Source organism: Dipodomys merriami, unplaced genomic scaffold, assembly GCF_024711535.1.
Source record: "Dipodomys merriami isolate MVZ:Mamm:240054 unplaced genomic scaffold, mDipMer1.0.p SCAF_33, whole genome shotgun sequence".
In the NCBI taxonomy this organism is placed as follows: Eukaryota; Metazoa; Chordata; class Mammalia; order Rodentia; family Heteromyidae; genus Dipodomys; species Dipodomys merriami.
The window spans coordinates 1,240,925-1,261,189 of record NW_027204826.1 but is presented as its reverse complement, the minus strand read 5'-3'; the positions used below and the strand labels follow the sequence as shown (position 1 = coordinate 1,261,189).

The following is a 20,265-nucleotide window of genomic DNA, read 5'->3' as shown; positions in this document are numbered from 1 at the left end:
AGTGTGCATACTTAGGGGTAGAAAAATGTTTGGAAGCCAGGCATCGGCGGCTCACGCCTGTAATCCTAGCTACTCAGGAGGCTGAGATCTGAGGATTGTAGTTCAAAGCCATCCTGGGCAGGAAAATCCTCTGTGAGACTCTTATGTCCAATAAACCACTCAGTAAACTGGAAGTGGTGCTGTGGCTCAAGTGTTAGAGCACTTGCCTTGAGCTGAAGAGCTGAGGGATAGTGCCCAGGCCCAGAATTCAAGCCCCACAACTGATTAAAAAAAAAAAAGAGAGAGAGAGAAATGTTTGGAAAGAAGTATGCCAGAATTTTGGCAAAGGTTATTTCTGATGCAGTTTATTTTTCTTATGTTCCAAATTCTTCATAGCAAGTGTAGGTTGTTAATATTTGAAATCAAAGCCTAAAATGTGTTTTTTAAGAGGTCCTGGGACCTGGCACTTTGGTAGGCAGGGGTTCTGCCACTGAGCCATGCCTTCAACTAAAATGTAGTTTTAAAATTATTTAATTTTTGAATTAGCATAAATTGGTAGCATGACGGGCTTTCATTGTATTATTTCCACACATGAACATAGCATGTGTGGAAATTCTCCTCCATCAGTATATTCCCATTAAAATGTCTTCTAAATTTAAAAAAAAATTTAAGCCCAAAGTAGGGCTTATACTCAGGGCAAGGCTGGTACTCTACTACTTGAGCCATACCTTCACTTCCTAATTTTTTATTTTTTATTTTTTTGGTTGTGGGGCTTGAACTTAGGGCCTGGGCACTTATCCCTGAGTTTTTCTGCTCAAGGTTCGCATACTACTGGCTATACTTCCAGTTTTCTGTGGTTCATTAGAGATAAGAGTCTCATGGACTTTCCTGCCAGGGATGGCTTTGAACCATGATTCTCATATCTCAGCCTCCTGAGTAGCTAGGTTTACAGTCATGAGCCACCAGTGCCCAGCTTTAAAATGTATTATTATGGATTTTTTTTAAACCAGTTGTGGGGCTTGAACTCAGGGCCTAGGCTCTGCCCCTGAGCCTCTTTGTACTCAAGGCTAGTGCTCTACCACTTGAGCAAAGGCACCACTTCCTGTTTTAAGTGGTTAATTGGAGATAAGGGTCTTGAGAGGACTTGTCTGCTCTGGCTAGCTTCAAACTACTATCCTCAGATTTCAGCCTCCTGAGTAGCTAGAATGATAGGTATGAGCCCCCAACACCCAGCTAAAATGTACTTTTTAAAATGAAGATGAATTCCCCCCCCCCCCCCCCCCCCCCACTCCACAGAGCTAGGGCAGAGTGAAACTATGCCCTGCTCATAGACTTGGAAACTTTTGGATCCTTTTCTCAGTTTGTCATTGTCTTTGAGTTTTCCTTCTGGTGTTTTTAGACACCCACACAATCTCTTTGCTTTCTCTGTGGGTTGAGAAAGGCCTTTTCATTGCAGAGAATAGCAATGTGAGGATGGTGGAAGTAGTGACTCTTGGCTGGTGCTCAGCCTGGAGCCAGCATCCTGTAGCCGCCTGAGGAAGAAGTGGCTGGGGGCTGCGGTTTGAAAGCTCTGTCCTTCTGGCTTGGATTTGGGGCTCAGCCCTACAGGACCGGTTTGTTTGCCTGGTCCACCATGGACAAGGCACCTGGCATTCATATCCTTTGTCTCATGGCCAGGATTGTACTTCCAGTTAGCTGTTCTGGAGATCTGTGCTAACACCTTTGATTTTGAGTTGTGCTTTTCCCCCACCCTCCCATCTCCATAAGAAGTGATGGAAATGGTTTCAAGAGGTGGAAAGAGACAGGAATAAATTTAATTCTGTAACCATTTTTGTAATTTAGTGGGTTAATTCTATTTTTTTTTTTTTTTTTTTTGTCGGTCATGGGGCTTGAACTCCAGGCCTGGGCGCTGTCCCTCAGCTCTTCAGCTCAAGGCGAGCGCTCTACCACTTGAGCTACAGCGCCACTTCCGGTTTTCTGGTGGTTTATTGGAGATAGGAGTCTCATGGTCTCTCCTGCCCGGGCTGGCTTTGAACCGCGATCCTCAGATCTCAGCCTCCTGAGTAGCTAGGATTACAGGCGTGAGCCACCAGCGCCCGGCTAATTCTATTTTTTAAGTTCATTGATTTATTCATTTCATAGTTTTTAAAAGTTCAGTGTATTAACTTGTTAAATCTGGAATCCAATTTGAGTTGGTTTCTCACATAAGTCATAATTCATGATAACAATATTTCTTTCCAGCACTTTGACCATTTGTTTGTCCTAATGATGTTGTTTACTAATTAATACCTTCCCCATTGAATAGGTTTGAACTGTTACTTAAGTGTTCTTGTTTTTTTTTTTTTGTTTTTTTTGTTTTTTTTTTTTTTTGTCGGTTGTGGGGTTTGAACTCGGCCTGGGCATTGACCCTCAGATCTTCAGCTCAAGGCTAGTGCTGTACCACTGAGCCACACCACCACTTCCGGTTTTCTGGTGGTTTACTGGAGATAAGAGTTTCATGAACTTTCCTGCTCCTGCTGGCTTTGAACCACACCCCTCAGATCTCAGCCTCCTGAGTAGCTAAGATTACAGGTGTGAACCATTAGTGCTCGGCTTGCTTAAGTGTTCTTATACATATCAATCCTGTATTTTGATTTATTGACAATACACTGCTGGTTCATTATTGTGGCCTTATAATCTGCTTAACTACTTGTTAGCCCCCCACCCCTTATTTATTTTTTCACATATCTCCAAGATTAAACAACATAAATTATATAATCACTTTGTTATACTTTGAAGAAGTACTTTTAGATTTGTTTGGATTTTGTTGTTTTTCCTGTGTGTGTATGTTTGTGTGTGTGTGTGTTGTTGTTGTTCTCAGGGTTTGAACTCAGGGCCTGTGTGCTATTCCAGAGCTATTTTTGCTCACAGCTAGCACTCTGTTGCTTAAGCTGCAGCTTTACCTCTGGCTTTTTTTGGTAGTTAATTGGAGATAAAAGTCTTACAGATGGGGGCTGGGAAGGTGGCTCAGTGGTAGAGCGCTTGCCTTGCATGCTCAAAGCCCTGGGTTCGATTCCTCAGCACCACATAAGCAAAAAGAAAAAAGCCGGAAGTGGCGCTGTGGCTCAAGTGGTAGAGCGCTAACCTTGAGCTGAAGAGCTGAAGGACAGCGCCCAGGCCCAGAGTTCAGGCCCCATGATCGGACCGAAAAAAAAAAAAAAAAGTCTTACAGATTTTCTTCCTGGATTGACATTGAACCATGGTCCTCAGATGTCAGCCTCTTGAATAGCTAGGATTACTGGCGTGAGCCACCAGGGCCAGCACTAGTTCTGGTTTTTTAAAATATAATATATAATCCTTTCTCCCTCCTTTCCTTTCTCTCTCTTTCCCTCCCTCCCTTCCTTCTTTCCTTTCCTCTTTTCTTTCCCTTTCTTTCCTTTCCTTTCCTTTCCCTTTTTTTTTTTGTTGGCCGTGGGGCTTGAACTCTGGGCCTGGGCGCTGTCCCTCAGCTCTTCAGCTCAAGGCGAGCACTCTACCACTTGAGCTACAGAGCCACTTCTACCACTTGAGCTACAGCGCCACTTCCGGTTTTCTGGTGGTTTATTGGAGATAGGAGTCTCACGGTCTCTCCTGCCCGGGCTGGCTTTGAACCGCAATCCTCAGATCTCAGCCTTCTGAGTAGCTAGGATTACAGGCGTGAGCCACCAAGCGCCCGGCTTCCCTTTCTTTTTTCTCTCTTTCTTTCTTTTCCTTTTTCTCCCCTTTCTCTCTCACTTTCTCTCTTCCCCTCTTTCTCTTTCCTTCTTTCTTTCCCCTTTTCTTCCTTTCTTTCATTCTTTCTTTCGTTCGTTCTTTCTTTCTTGACTTGAACCTCTGCACTTGTACTTGCCAGGCAAGTGTTCTACCACTGAGCGTCAATCCCAGCACTCTTCTTTTTGCCCATTTTAGATAGATTGCCAGCAATGAGATGGTGTCTGGAAGAAGATGAGCAGTATATATTCCACAGTGTACTGTTCCCACAGGGAGACAGATGCAGGGATGAGCAGGCTTGGAAGCTGCTGGCTGGTGGGGCCTGTGAGCAGACACCCAGCTCCCTGGCGTGCTGTGGGCTGATCCCATGGGAAGGTTACATGGGCCACCGGGGAAATTCTCCATGCAAAAGATGGCAAGGAAAGACACCCTCAGGTCAGAGAAACCCTCCTGAAGAGAAGGGCGCTGGGCCTTGAGGTGTGTGGAGGAGTTTGAAGGACTAGTAGTAATAGGCCTGGTGAGCTGTCTGCTAGCCAACATCGAGTGCTGGTACTGGGCCTGCTGGGGCCTGGCCTGGGACCAGGGTGCAGCTTTCAGCTGAGCAGAGGAGCCTTGCCTTGTCTCCATTTTTCTCCTGTGGTCAACATGCCTGGCTCTCTAGAACTTGGGCCCACATTTAGTCTTCTGAATAGTCGGGGGTGGTGCAAATACTGATCCAGTTATGCCCCCTGCCCCTCTGGTTGGGGTCCCTAAAGAATGTGGATATCTCCTTGGACACTATGGAGTGTGGAGTGCTTAGAGACATGAGGGCATCTGTTTAAAGTAGAAAGAAGTTACCTTAGCCAGAAAGCGCTGTGCAGGGTGAGTGGTGGTTGGCTTCCCTCACCCTGGACTCTCAGCCTGTCCTAACCCCTGTGCTCTTCTCCCAGAGGGAACCCAGGCCCTTATACCTACCTGGGCTCTCAATTCAGTCTGGTTTGCCTGTCAGGATGGAGACCAGTGCTGTTCAACAAAAACGCAGGGTGAGCCATGTACTGAGCCATATTGCACAGGTTATTAATCCTTGGGTCTAATCCAGTGTGCCCAGAGGACTTCATTTCGTGGCATTGGTTCATTAGCTACAAGTGGCTATGTTAGACAAGGTAGGTCCCAACTAATCCTGCCGGATCCAGGCCTAGTCTAGAGCCAGTCTCCAAGAGACTAGCTGGTGATTAGATGTCTCATTGGGGCTAAGCAAGACTACATTGCTGTCAGCTCTCCATTAAAGACACTAGATGACGCCAGGTGCCAGTAATGTTCATGCCTGTGATCCTAGCTACTCAGGAGGCTGAGATGTAAGGATTGAGGTTTGAAGTCTGGGAGGAAAGTCCATGAGACCCTTATCTCCAATTAACCATGAGAAAACTGGAAGTAGAGCTGTGACTCAAGTGGGCAAGCACGAGCCTTAAGCACAAAAGCTCCAGGATAGCCTGAAGTGGAGCTGTGGCTCAAGTGGTGTAGAGTACTAGTCTCGAGGAAAATAAGATCAGGGACAGCACCGGAGTTCAAGTCCCAGGACTGGCACACAAAGACACAGGTGGAAAACAGGGTTTCTGAATTTCTGTTAGCTTTGCGGCTTTTACTGCTCGTTGTACCTTGCTATAGAATGCGTGCGTTCGTGTGTGTGTGTGTGTGTGTGTGTGTGTGTGTGTGTGTCTGTGTGTCTGTGTGTCTGTGGTGTGTGTGTCTGTGTGTGCGCGAGCTCTGAGAGAAAGCTCCTTTAAGGCTTCTTTCGCCTCCTAAGCAAGAGAACATTTCAGACTGCCCCTGGCAGCCTTTCCCTAGCTGCTTGGGAACTGAAGTCAAGATTCTTCTCAGTGTTTCTAGATTTTTTTTTTTTTTTTGGCAGCAAACCTCAATTAATCACAGCCTGGGGTGTTTTTGCTTGCTTGCAGACCACATTTCTGCAGCGTGACGATACATCAGATGCGCAGGCATGTGAGCCGGGAGGTCTCCGCCCCAGGAATTCAGCGGGAGATGATTAAGAGGTTCCTAATGGTCCCGAGTGAGATTAATGTTCAGAGATTTTCTTTTTTTTTTTTTTTTCATGATACCTGCAAGTCAGGAGACACCAGATGGGCGGGTGGGAGGCCCCTCCTCCACCTGTGGGGTATGGCAGGTTTTCTGAGCACAAGTAGAAAGAGGGTGGCTGGGGGGAAGGTGGGAGAACCAGCGCCTGCCCCTCCTTGACCCTTGTTCCCATCTCACGTTAGGCTTGGAGAGGTGGAATCGCCCTTCTCCCCCACACTCATGTCTGTCTCCAAGCTGGGGCGGGGGAGGGGGGTGCATGGGGTCTTGGGGATGGCTGTTGCTGACTTGTTAGGTGACCCAAATGAGTTACTTCTCTTCCTGGACCCATGGGGGAGGAAGGAGGACTAAGGGGGGGGACTTTGGGCTCTGGTTGGGGGTCCCTGCCCCCAGCCTGCCCCAGGGGTCCTTCTCCCCATGAGGGGATGCTCCTGTGTTCTTTTCCCTGTACCAGCCCCTGCCCAGCTTTCCCGCGCCTGCAAGCTGACCGCTCAGCTCCGATGCCACTAGTGGTGGGTGTCCCACTTGCGTTCTTGGCTTTTGGGTCTGAGCTGACCTCCCCCTCCCCAGCCTGTTCCCTCCCCCATGCTTTTACTGAGGTAACCCTGGCCTTGGGGGGGAGAGGGGGCCTGGGCCCTACCATTGGCCTCCCTCACTCCTGTCTACCTGGAGTCTCTTCGTCCTTTGTGCTTCTGCCTGCTGGCTTCCCCTTCAAGACCAAGCTCCAGTGTTTCCTCCCTGTGTGGCCCTTGGCTTATTTATTCAGTAAGGACCCTACCACAAAAAAATGGAAACACCTTGTGTTTATTGAGGAAGGTAAGCATGAAGCCAATACTTTGAAGCTTGAGTCTGCAGGTGGCAAGCCTTAAGTTGTAGGTGCCTTGGGCCTGCCCGCGTGGCTGGGTCCCGCCCTCCTGGCTCCTCTCCCCCTCCCTTCACAGCACTTGTTTCTCTGGTGGGCGGAGCCTGGCCCCAGCCAGTTTTGAGGTCCTCAGTAAACATTGGCTGGTCCACCTGTAGTCCTCTGTGGATGGGTTGTCTTGACCTGGGGCCATGTTGTAGGTGTTAATAGAAAGATCCCAGGCAGTGGCTACAAAGCCCGGAAGTTGTGTTTGGTTTCTAGGTAGCAGTAGTTGGAGCATGTACTGCGTGCAGTCAAGCCTGCAGAGCTGGAGTGTGTCACATCCGCACTGTGACCCACTGCTTGTGCTGGCACCTCTCACCAGGGCAGGACTGACAGGCTACATCGCTCTCCTTCCTGGACACCTGTCTGGGACTTGCACCTGCTATCTAGTTTGTTCATGGTTTGGTGTCCTCTGATTCTTAGTTGATTTTTTTTTAAGTGTATTTATAGAGTGAACTTTAGTCCTTGCATACAGTAATGAGGGTTTGGATCAGTCCCCTGATCTTGGTCCTGCCATGTCACCATGACAGCCCTGCCATGACACCATGACAGGAAACAGTTGTGTCACCCCCATTTCTCTGGGGCTGCCCCTTCATAGTTAAGTGCTGCACTACTACAAACCCTGGAAATCCTGCACTACTACAAACCCAGGTTTGTTTTTACTCTTGTAATTTTGCCTTTTTAGTGTGAGGCCTTTAGAGTATGGCTCCTTCCTTCCTTCCTTCCCTCGCTTTTTTGCTCAAAGCTAGCATTCTACCATTTGAACTACATCTAAACTTCTGGCTTTTTGCTGGTTAATTGGAGATAAGAGGCTAATGGACTTCCCTGCCCATATTGGCTTTTGAACCATGATGCTCAGAGCTCATCCTCCTGAATAGCTAGGATGACAGGTTTGAGCCATGGTGCCTGGCTTGAAATCTGACTTCTTTGCTTAGATTGTGTTTAATGTTCACACATAGGAATAGTTTGGTCCTTTTTATGACTGAATAATATCCCATTGTGTGGGAAACTTGGTTCTCATGCACCAAGTGTAAGGTATTCTGTATTGTTGGCAGGTTTGGGGCAAGTCAGTAAATCCTTTATTAATATTCACACGCAGAATGTTTTTTTGTCAGTCGTGGGGCTTGAACTCTGGGCTTGGGTGTATCCCTTAGCTCTTTAGCTCTAGGCTAGCACTGTATCACTTAAGCCATAGCACCACTTCTGGTATTCTGGTGATTTTTTGGCGATAAGAGTCTCATGGACTTCCTTGCCTGGTCCGGCTTTGAACCTTGATCCTCAGATCTCAGACCTCTGAGTAACTAGGATTACAGGCATGAGCCACCGGTGCCTGGCTACATGCAGAATTTGGTGTGAATCTTTATCTTTAGTCCTCTTAGATGTATCTGTAGGCATGGGGTTGCACACTTGGTAGGTGTGCCCTTAACTCCAGAGGGAATCCTTAAGCTGCTTGTGAAGTCACTGCTCTATTTTGTTTGTCTGGATGAGGGTTGTGGAAGTTCTACTTGCTCTACTTGATATTATATTAACCATTCTCACCAAGGTATTATTCAGGGTTTTTGTTGTTGATGCCAGAACAGGGACTTGAATTCAGGGGCTCATACACTTGCTTAGCACTTTCACTCAAGACTGGCACTAGACCAGTTGAGCCATGCTTCCATTTATGGCTTTTTTTCTAGTTAATTGGAGATAAGAGTCTCTTGGATTTGTCTGCTAAGGCTGACTTGGAATATTGATTCTCAGATCACAGCCTCCTGAGTAGCTAGATTATAGGCGTGAGCCACTGGCACCCAGCTCATTTGGTGTTTGACTTGCAGTTCTCCTTGTATTTTCTCAGGTGCTGGCAGAGTTTAAATGTGATTGCTTAATGTATTTTGGCCAGGACCTTGTGCATACCTCTGTAAGACTTGGTCTCCTAAGATGGAACTTACAGGTTCTCAGAGGGACTCAGTTCTTCTCAAACACTTATCTTGTGTCATTCTCTCATCTTAGAATTTAAAAAAGATTTTTCAACAGGTATCAATGGCTTACGCCTATAATCCTAGCTACTCAGGAGGCTGAGATCTGAGGATCACTACATTTGAAGCCGACCCAGGCAAGAAAGTCTATGATACTTTTATCACCAGCAAACCACCAGAAAACTGGAAGTGGTACTATGGCTCAAAGTGATACTGTGTTAGCCTTGAGCAAAGAGCTCAGGGATATAGTGCCAAGGCCTTGAGTTCAAGCTCCATGACTCTCCCTCCCCTCCCCCCAAAAATTGCTGTTTGCAAAAGCAAAAGCTTTTGATCCTGCAAGGGACATTTCCTTGAATGTCCTTAGGGTTCCTTTCCCAGTCTGGACTCAGACATAATATTTGAAGCTCTTCCTCCTGCTGTCAGCCTAACCCTTCCTTTCCCTCCTTCTTATAGGCCCCCAATCGCCAGCTCATGACTTACTGGCTACAGGAGCTACAACAGAAGAGATGGGAATACTGCAACAGCCTGGACATGGTGAAGTGGGACAGCCGGACCTCGCCGACGCCTGGGGACTTGCCTAAGGGTCTTGTTGCCCGAGACAACACTGGTGAGGCACAGATTCAGGGCCCTGGAGCTGTTCTTTGTGTATAGTGATTTGACATAGCAACTCAGCTTAGCCATGAACAGCTAGTGAATGGACAGTCCAAAGCTGCCCAGTGCTTCCAGGTTCGAAGGAATTCTCAAGCTGGCCATGGCCTTGGTGTTAGGCAAGGCCAGAGCCAAGCATCTCATAGCCCTGGTGGAGGCCAATGTGCATAACTGAAGTTAGGCCCCACACTGGATACCGGCAGCTCTTAACTGTGCGCTGGCTATCTTTCTGCAACACCCCAGGATGAAACGTGCTGATAGATTCACACCTGGGGTTGCAGGCAGCGGGACGGGGGCCCCCAAAGCCTTCTGCTTGGGGTTCTCTAGTGCTGCTTAGGGTAAACTTCATTTTAGCCTGGATTCTTAGCTCTTTCATAACTCAGAAATTCCTTGTAGCATAGAGGTTATGCCCTTTTTGTATGTGTATGTTGGTATTAGAGCTTGAACTCAGGGCCTGTCTCTGTACCTGCTTTTTGCTTGAGGCTAGCACTCTACCACTTGAGCCACAGCACTACTTCCAGCTTTTTCTGAGTAGCTGATTGGAGATAAGAGTCTTACAGACTTTCCTGCCCAGACTGGCTTTGAACCACACTCCGAAGATCAGAGCCTCCTGAGTAGCTAGGATTACAGGTGTGAGCCACTAGTACCTGGCTGATTTTTTTTTCTTTTTTCTTTTTTTTTTTTTGGGTCCAGTCGTGGGCCTGAACTCTGGGCCTGGGCGCTGTCCCTCAGCTCTTCAGCTCAAGGCTAGTGCTCTACCACTTGAGCCACAGCGCCACTTCCGGCTTTTTTCTTTTTGCTTATGTGGTGCTCAGGAATCGAACCCAGGGCCTCAAGCATGCAAGGCAAGCACTCTACCACTGAGCCACCTTCCCGGCCCTGATTTTTTTTTTCTTTGTGCTGGTACTGGGGCTTGAACTCAGGGCCTTGCACTCCTGCCTAGATTTTTGTTCAAGTCTGGCACTCACCTGCTTGAGCCACAGGTCCATTTCTGGCTTTTTGCTGGTTCATTGGAGATTGTCACAGATTGCTTGGGCTGGCTTTGAACTCAATTCTCAGATCTCAACCACCTGAGTAAGATTACAGGCGTGCGCCATGAGTACCCAGTGTTCAGTGTAGGCTTTCTAACATGTTCTGGAAGACAGGTAGTCTGTACTCATGAAGCCATTGGGCTCCATAGAGCACTGGGCCATACCAAGAATGGAGTCGGCACGTTGGCTCTTGTTTTGTCCTAAAATCAAATGCTTTCTTAGACATTTCCCTTGTCCAGATTTGCCAGTCTTGCTTTCACTAGTTACAGCTTTTTTCATCGGGTCATCCTGGCAGTGAGGACTCTTTTCTGGTTGCTCTGACTCCGTCAGGAGCTGAAGTGAGGCCTTCGTGCTTCAGTTTACTCCTTGTCTGTGCATCAGAAATTGACTCGATGCTGATGTTGATTGAGGCCACAGAATCTGGGCACCAGTGGCTCATACCTTTATTCCTTGGAGGATTAATCCTAGGAGGATTAAAGGAGGCTGAGATCTGAGGATCACAGTTTGAAGCCAGCCCATGTGGGCTGGCCATCTCCAATAAACTACCCAGAAAATGTCCAAAATGATGCTGTGGCTCAGGTCTCAGAGCACCAGCCTTGAGCAAAAGAAACTCAGGAACAGCACTCAGAGCCTGAGTTCAGACCCCAGGACCTGCACACACACACACTCACAAAAAGGCCACTCTGAGCATGCTGAGTCTAGGAAGCCAGAGCATGTGTGTCAAGTCCACAGTTGGATAATCTGGGGAACTGTAGGTATGTCATGCATCCTTTGCTTCTCTAGCCAATCAGGCCTCGGGAGGGCATTTCATGGTCAGCAGGCTGTTGAAGAAGGAAAGGAGGATGAGAGGGGGAAATACAGGCTCCTCTGACCCCCAGCACAGGCTGAATTCGGCTCTGGGATGTGGGGGCCTCTCTACGGATGCAGTGACCATGAGTTAGCCAGATAAAGAGGCAGGAGGATAATGAGATGGGAAAGCTGGAGGTCAGAGAGCCTGTGAACCAAGCCAGAGGTCCACCAGGCCTGCAACAGCCCTGGCAGAGCCTGATGGCCAGCCCTAGGATATGGGGCTTGGTCTGGAGCACAGTGGATTGCCTTTGAAGACTGTGTGCGCAGAAATGAGACTTAAACATCTTTCAAGTTTTCAGTGGCTTCTGTGGCCAAGTAATGCAACTCTGGGCCACTGGGCCCATTTCAAGGCCACAATGCAGGAAGTGCAAAAGCAGGAAGTAAAGAACAAAAGGCTGCCAGGTGTTGGTAGCTCACGCTTGTCATCTTGGCTACTCAGGAGGCTGAGATCAGAGGATTGAGGTTCAAAGCCAGAACATGCAGGAAAGTCCATGTGACTCTTATCTCCAGTAAACCACTCAGAAAACTGGAAGAGGTGCTGTGGGCTCAAGTGGTAGAGTGCTAGCCTTGAGCTGAAGAGCTGAGGGACAGCGCCTAGCTCCAGAGTTTAAGCCCCACCACCACACAGAAAGAAAGAAAGAAAAAGAAAAAAAGGAAGGAAGGGAGGGAGGGCTGAACCTTTTCATTTCCTTATCAGAGAGAAACTGGTTGAAACAAGCCATGCCCCCAGCCCTGATAGGATGATAACATTTTGAGAAGGTTTAGATTAATTTCTGCTTCAGTGAGCAGGAAATCTGGCTCATTTACAAACAGGGTTTTGTCAAGCTTTTGGGCAGTTGATAGGCTAGCACAGCAACTCGTGCCATTGAGGAACCCAGGCTGCTTCTGACTCAGTGTTATGTCCTTTGAGCCTGCTGGCTTTCCTACTCGCCTCAGTGACCCTAGGGGTGGCTCCTAGATCAGAAAGAAAATGGTACCCCGAAGCCTGTGGCTTGTGCGTCACTGGCTTGGATTCTGTTGTGTGGTGATGGTGATTCCTCACGGTCATGTCCCCTGACAGCAGGGAGTCTGGGCAGCCAGTTTCTGCTGAATGCATGGCCACTATCCAAAGGAAGGTTTCAAGTCAGGAAATGCTGGAATAAGTACTTGGTAGTGAGCTGCAGTGTCACAGAATTGCCTGCATTTCTGGGCTCTCTAAAAGCATGTCATCAGAGCAAGAGACAGCCATCTGTGTGGTTGGAAATTCAGCTCTGTGTGTGTGTGCGCATGCACGCACCAATACTGCGGCTTGAACTCGGGGCCAGGACACTATCCCCTACCTTTTTCACTGTAGAACTCTTATCACTTGAGTCGCAGTTCTACTTCTGGCTTTTTGGTGGTTAATTGGAGATAAGTCTCATGGATCCAGGTTCTGGTGGCTCATGCCTGTAATCCTAATCTGAAGGCTAAGATCTGAGGATCACAACTCAAAGTAAGCCCAGGCAAGAAAGTCTATGAGACTTTATTTGGTCAGTCATGGGGCTTGAACTCTGGGCGCTGTCCCTCAGCTCTTCAGCTAAGGCTAGCACCCTACCATTTAAGCTACAACACACTTCCAGTTTTCTGGTGGTTTATTGGAGATAAGAGTCTCACTGACTTTCCTTCTAGGCAGGCTTTGAACCATGATCCCTAGATCTTAGCCTCCTTGTAGCTAGAATTACAGGCGTGAGCTGCCGGCACCTGGCTCTGTGAGACTCTTATCTCTACTAAATTACCAAAAAAAAGCCAGAAATGAAGCTGTGGCTCAAGTGGTAGAGCACTAGCTTGAGCAAAAAGAAGCTCAAGAACAGAGCCCAGGCCCTGAGTTCAAGCCCCAGAACTAGCACTACCCCTACTCCAAAAAGAGAGTCTCATGGACTTTCCTACCTACGCTGGCTTGAAATTGTGATACTCAGATCTCAGCTCCCTCTGTAGGATTACAAGCGTGAGCACCGGTGCCAGACTTTACAGTTGTAGCAGCTAAATAGAGGTGGGAGAGGGGAGGAGATGATAGTTGCTCCTCTCAGGCTTATGCAAGGCTCTGAGCAGAATACGGAGCTGCAAGACGGAGACCTGCCAGTGGTAGCCAGAGGCAGCTTTGGCAACGGCATAATGGTTGAGTGTCATCTTTTAATGCCATGATCACATGCCAGATCACAACAGGGGAAGAGCTTGTGAAATGCTACAGAATGCCACTTGATATTTGGAGACACGAGTGATGTGGTCACCATTTCCCATGCCTTGCTGAAGAAAGATTAGCACCTGAATGCATCTCCTCATCCCCCAAAGCAATTTGCTGTCTGGCCAGGTCCTTCTGGGGACCAGCCCTGCAGAAGAGGCTGCGGAGGGGGACAGTGGGGAAGTGATGCCTGGCTAAGACTAGCTCATCTCGGGTGGGCCTGATGGAAGCCCAGTGGGGAAGGCTCTGAGACAGTGTGAGCAGGTGGGTGCGGCCCCATGGGGACATCAGAGCCAGATCTGGGTGCAAGTCTGAAAGGAAAGGTCTGCTTTGAGCTAGAGCAGTGTAGGATGGGAAGAGGAAGGGAACCAAGGAGTCCAGTGTATTACCCCCAATTCAGGGAGTTTGTTGGAAGATAGCAGGAGAGAGGCAGTCAGGAAAGGACTGTGAAGTTCTGCCATTAAGGACCGTTGAGGCCCCTGCTGTCTCCCGCCAAATCCTCTGAGTCCACAGATGGTCTATCCTGTGTGCTGTGTTATGGAGTACCATCTGCTACCCATTCATTCAGCCCTGTTGCCCAACAGACCGTGTGCCAAGTGTGAGGTCTGCAGCTGGTAGAGAAGCAGGGGGATTCTGGTGCTCAGGCAGGGAACAGAAGGCACACACTGGCGTGCCAGGCAAGCTGGCCCATCTGGGGCTCTCTTTAGATGCCCACCAGGTCCTCACTTGGGCAATCTCTCTGCTTCTCTTCTTCCTCCTCCTCTTCCTCCTCCTCCTTTTCCTCCTCCTTTTCTTCCTCCTCCCTTCCTTCTTCTTTTTTTGCTGTTGTTGACCATAGGGCTCACCTCTGGGCCTGGGCACTTTCCCTCAGCTCTTCAGCTCAAGGCTAGCACTTTACCTACTTGAGCCACAGCATCACTTGCAGCTTTTTCTTTTTTTTTTTTTTTTTTTTGCCAGTCATGGTGCCTGAACTCTGGGCCTGGGCGCTATCCCTCAGCTCTTCAGCTCAAGGCTAGTACTCTACCACTTGAGCCACAGCACCACTTCCAGCTTTTTCTGCTTATGTGGTGCTGAGGAATTGAACCCAGGGCCTCATGCAACCAAGGCAAGCACTCTACCACTGAGCCACCTTCCCAGCCCCACTTGCAGCTTTTTCTGTTTATGTGGTGCTGGGGAATTGAACGCAGGGCCTCATGCATGCAAGGCAAGCACTCTGCCACTGAGCCACCTTCCCAGCCCCTCATGCCTACTTGTTTGTTTGAATTAAAACACACTTTGAGCTGGGTGCTGGTGGCTCACACCTGTCATCCCAGCTACTCAGGAGGCTGAGATCAGAGGATCATGGTTTGAAGCCAGCCCAGGCAGAAAAGTCCTGTGTATCTCTCATCTCCATTTAACCACAAAAAAAAAAAAAAAAAACAAAACTGGAAGTAGGGCTATGGTTTGAGTGGTAGAGCACTAGCATTCGGCACAAAAGCTCAGGGACAGTGCGTAGGCCCAGAGTTGAAGTCCCAAGCCCAAAAAACAGCACCAAAAATGAAAAGTTAAAAACAAAAACTCGCTTTGGCTCCATTCAAAGTACTCTGCACATCAGAGTGTGCAGTCGTCTCCTGATGCGCTGCTGCAAGTCTGGGGCAAGTTTCAGGAAATTCTCATGCTGTGCCCAGCTTGTGCTGTCTGCAGAGGTTGGTGGCGGGGCACCCAGCCCAGCTGCCATAGGTCCCAGGCAGGAGCAGGGGGGAGAAGGAAGGAGCCGGAACTTTCTTGCTATGGTCACCAAATTAAGAGGTCACACTGGAATCAAGACTTGTAGTCTCAGCCCTCACATCTGTCACTTAGGCATTGGAAAGTGTGGAAAAAAGAGCAGAAGCCAGCATGGTTGACACTCATCTGTAATCCTAACTACTCAAGAGGCTGTGATCAGGAGACCCATGTCCAGAGCCAGCCCAGGAAGAAAAGGAGAATCCATATCCAATGAAACAGACTGAAGGCATGGCACTGCTGCCATGAGCAAGAAACTCAGCCTGCCTTTCCCCCCCCCTACAGCTGCAAGATAAGGAACACTTGCCAAGAGCTAGCCTCTCCTCCTGAGGTCTGGGGGAAACAGTGCCATGTCCTAGTTGGCACTTCCCTTCACCTCCTCCTAGGGCTCTGACTGCTAATGTGGAGCCCTGCATTGAGAAGCAGCCATGTGAGCTGGATGCCAGTGGCGCACACCTATCATCCTAGCTACTCAACTGAGATCTAAGGATTGCAGTTTAAAGTCTGCCAGGGCAGGAAAGTCTGTGAGACTTTTTTTTTTTTTTTTTTTTTTTTGTCGGTTATATGGCTTGAACTCTGGGCTTGGGCGCTGTCCCTGAGCTCTTCAGCTCAAGGCGAGTGCTCTACCACTTGAGCCACAGCACCACTTCCGGTTTTTTAGTGGTTTATTGGAGATAAGAGTCTCACGGACTTTCCTGCCCAGGCTGGCTTTGAACCGCAGTGCTCAAATCTCAGCCTCCTGAGTAGCTAGGATGACAGGTGTGAGCCACCGGCACTGGCTTGTGAGACTCCTTTTTTCTTTTTTTTAAATTTTTTATTTTTTTATTGTGAAAATACTGTACAGAGGGGTTACAATTACATGGGCAAGATAATGACTACATATCTTATCAAGCATTGTAGCCTCCTCCTTTGTTTCCCCTTCCCATCCCTTCCCAGCGTCCCCCCCCCCCCCGCCTCCCCACCAATCGCCCCCCCCCCAAAGTTATAAAGTTTGTTTTCGACATGACAGCTTGTACTTCTCATTGTTGCAACGGGTCCACCTGTATCCTTATTTAAACGACTTGTTTTTCCCCTTCCCCTCCACAAATTATGCCCACATCAAATACAGTGAAAGCAGGGGTTATATATACTGTGGGGGAGGGGCTTGTGAGACCCTAATCTCCAATTAACTGCTAGAAAATAAAAGGCTGGAAGTGAAGCTGTTGGCTTCAGTAGTAGAGCACTAGCAAAAAAGCTCAGGGATGCCACAACTGGTGGCTCACAACTGTAATCCTAGCTACTCAGGAGGCTTGGAGCCAAGAATCATGGTTCAAAGCCAGCCCAGGCAGAAAAGCCCATGAGACTGTTATCTCTAATTAGCCCCCAGAAATCCGGAAGTAGTGCTGTGGCTCAAAGTGGTAGAGTGCTAGCCTTGAGCAAAAGAGTCCAGGGACAGCATCCAGGCCTTAAGTTCTAGCCCCACAACCAACAACAGCAACAAAGACCAAAAAAAAGCTTAGAAGCTCAGAGAGAGCTCCCTATCCCTATCCCTATCCCTGAGTTCAAGTCCAAGAACAGTTCCCCCCCCAAAAAACAACAACAAATCAGACAAACTAATTGTAATAGCAAAAACTGTAGTAAGCTGAGAAATAGATGTATGTGTGTTACAGAGCAACTGATGATCTTTAGAAATGTCTGAGCCTGCTCTTCCCTGGCTCCGCCCCTGCCTGCCCCTCCCCCAGCAGGACCCCTTCCAGGATGGGCTGAGGGTCGCCCAGCGCCAGGGGGTTTCTTGGTCACAGTGGAGGGGCCGCCTCACACCTCCCCTAATGGCCAGCCACACAGGATGGGGCACCGCGCTTGCTGGCTGTGGCAGTGCCCACTTCCTGGCTCAGCTCAGAATGCAAGACTTTGCCCAGCCCGCCTGGCACTCTCACTTGTCTCTGAAACCAAGCCTCCACCTTCCCCCTGCCTCCGGGGGCCGGCACCACTGACAGTGCCACCTCATCCTGGCCACTGTGCCCCAAACCAGAAGGCCCCACATGTTGCTGCCGGGGCGGGTGGTTTCTAACCCGGTGGCTGGGCTTCAGCGTGCTCCGGTGAGGTAGCCAGAGGTGGCTGCATGAGTAGTGTTTGAACTATTTTCTTTTGCTTATGTGGGATTTGTGTCTTCCAGGGCCTCCTGGACTTCTTGGCAGTGCTTGGGCCTTTTGGAGGCCTGTCCTAAGTGCTCCGGGCCCATTAGAAACTGCTTGCTTCTTGGGTTCTAGTGGCGAGCAGTTCTACCCTGATTGTGTTTTTACGGTTAATATAATTGGGAGAATACTTATTAAAGGAGATGCAGTGGAGATCGGCATGGTGGGGCACACCTGTAATCCTAGCATTTGGGAAGCCATGAATTCAAGGAGGATCATAAGTTCAAGACCAACTTGGGCTATTTATAGTGACATCCAGTCTCAAAAAAACTAAAAAGATGGGGCTGGGAAGGTGGCTCAGTGGTAGAGTGCTGGCCTCGCATGCATGAGGCCCTGGGTTCGATTCCTTAGCACCACATAAACAGAAAAAGCTGGAAGTGGCACTGTGGCTCAAGTGGTAGAGTATTATCCTTGAGCTGAAGAGCTAAGGGACAGCAACCTAGGCCCAGAGTTCAGGCCCCACAACCAACCAAAAAAAAAAAAAAGAAAGAAAATAAAAAGAGGTATAGGGGTGCTTGCCTAGCATATACAAGGCCCTGGGCTCAAGCTTCTGCATGGAAGGAAAAAAAGAAGGATGTTTGGATTAGACTGATTATTGTGAAATAATAGTAAATTCTGCCTATAAACATGTCCTGAAGCATTTGTATCATTTGGGAGAATACAAAGTGTATTAGGAAATGTTTGGAGCAAAATTTTCCTTAAAAAGTAAATTTTGGTGGATACTGGTAGCTCATGCTACTTAGGAAGCTGAGATCAGAGGATTGAGATTTGAGGCCAGCCCTGGGCAGGAAAATCTATGATACCCTTATCTTCAATTAGCAAAAAGCTGGAAATGGTGCTGTGGCTCAAAGTCATAGAGCACTAGCCTTAGCACAAAAGCTCAGAGACAGCGCTCAGGCCCTGAGTTCACACCCCAGGACTGATTTAAAAAAAAAAAAGTAACTTTTGATCATAGGAGAATCTATGCAAAAAAGAATAACCTGTTAACCCCTCCTTTATTGATTCCTTCACTTCCTGTACCATGACTACTTTCCTTCTTTCATTGATAATACCCTTCTTACTTTCTTTCTTCCTTTCTTCTTTCTTCCTTTCTTTCTTTTCTTCTTTCTTTCTCTCTCTCTTTCTCCCTCCCTCCTTCCCTCCCTCCCTCCCTCCCTCCCTTCCTTCCTCCCTCCCTCCCTTCCTCCCTTCCTTCCTTCCTTCCTTCCTTCCTTTCTTCTTTTTGATTGTAGGGCTTGAACTCTGGGTCTGGGCTCTTAGCTCGAGGCTAGCGCTCTACCACTGGAGCCAAAGCACCACTTCTGGTTTTCTGGTGGATTTTTGGGAGATAAGAGTCTCATGGACTTTCCTGCCCGGGGTGCCTTTGAATCATGATCCTCAGATCTCAACCTCCTGAGCAACTAGGATGACAGGCGTGAGCCACCAGAGCCCAGCCCCACTCATCTTATTACTCATTCATGTAACAAAATGCCATTATTGTGAAATTTAGCACTGAAGAGGAAGTTTTGAAAGTTGGTCGTGAGTGCACTTTAGCATCCGGGCACTTGCCTGTGAATTCACTGAGTTCTCACTGTGATGTACTTACTTACTGTGCAGATACTAGCAGAGATGTTCTTTGTTTTTTTCCCATTTTTCTTAGAAGAAAAAGCGTAGGCTATAACCTGACCCTTGCTTTGATTTTCCCCTGTAATGCTTTGTTGTGGACATGCCGAGGAGCAGTAAGTACAGGGGTGTGAAGCATGGTCCCAGGTTTATGCCAAGGCTGCTGAAGATCAATAAGGCTGCAGAAAATCTTTACCTTTCTCTCCCCAGGCCAGTGCAGTTAAGTTTTTGGTGATTTGAAATGGTTTACAAGTACCAAAGCCTCCCACACATTGTTTTATATACTATCCATTGAAAGTGTGTGATTGTACCAGATGCTGGTAGTTCATGCCTGTAATTCTGGCTGCTCAGGAAGCTGGGATCTGAGGTGAGGTTTGAAGCCAGCCCAGGTGGGAAAATCTGTGAAGCTCTTTTTTTTTTTTTTGCTAGTCCTGGGCTTGAACTGAGGGCCTTGGCACTGTCCCTGAGCTTCTTTTGCTTAAGGCTAACACTCTACCACTTGAGCCATAGCACTGCTTCTGGCCTTTTCTGTGTATGTGGTACTGGGGAATGGAATCCAGGGCTTCATGCATGCTAGGCAAGCACCCTACCATTAAGCCACATTCCCAGCCCTGAGACTCCTTATCTCTAATTAACCAGCGAAAAGCTGGAAGTAGAGCTATGATGCAAGTGGTAGTGTGGTGGAACCCCAGCCTTGAGCAAAACAGCTAAGGGACAGTGGCTGGGCTCTGAGTTCAAGCCCCAGTACAAGCGTGCGCACATACACATACACACACACACACACACACACACACATGCGCGCATGTGTGTGATATTTTACAGAGTTGAGATTGCTAGACTATCAAGTCGGTGTTTCATGTAGGATACAAGCATAATGTGGAAGCTTTCGGTCACTGATAATATGGTTGCTTGCCTTTGTTTCAGATATGATTTACCCACATCCAAATGCTTCTGCAGAAAAAGCCAGAAATGTCCTCGCTGTGGAAACTGTTCCTGGAGAGCTGGTGGGAGACCAGGCTGCAAGCCAGCCAGCCTCCGGCCACCCCAACACCATTAACTTCTACTCTCTGAAGCAGTGGGGGAATGAGCTCAAGTAAGTCTTTAGGAAGCAGCATATGGCATTGAACCAGATTATCTCTGATGGTGCCTGGTGCATGTTTACCACCTGACATTCGTGAAGGTTCTTTGTTCTTTACGCCTTACTATCCCTTAGGCTATTATTGTTGTTTGTTTGTTTGTTTAGCTTGTAAAGTAGCATGCCTCTTCTGCATCGATGCCATAAATAATGGCTTACTCTGGAGCTAGGTCAGACGCTTGAGGTTTTACAGACTGAAACTGGAGAAGTCATGTGTCTAAAATCACAAGG

The 20,265-nt window shown here is 48.2% G+C and overlaps 1 protein-coding gene across 2 annotated transcripts in view; it reads left to right on the top strand.

Annotated features, from left to right (window-relative positions):
* The window catches only part of Tbc1d2b (TBC1 domain family member 2B), a 73,954-nt gene that overhangs the window by 19,368 nt on the left and 34,321 nt on the right, over nt 1-20,265 (top strand). Inside the window, exons 1-3 of one of the 2 annotated variants that reach the window (XM_070042783.1) lie at nt 6,575-6,591; nt 9,091-9,244; nt 19,824-19,992. In XM_070042783.1, the coding sequence (XP_069898884.1) occupies nt 9,109-9,244; nt 19,824-19,992 (305 nt within the window). In that variant the 5' untranslated portion in view covers nt 6,575-6,591; nt 9,091-9,108. Of the gene's footprint in view, nt 1-6,574; nt 6,592-9,090; nt 9,245-19,823; nt 19,993-20,265 lie in introns of those variants that run through there. The other variant, XM_070042782.1, reaches the window with a different exon arrangement.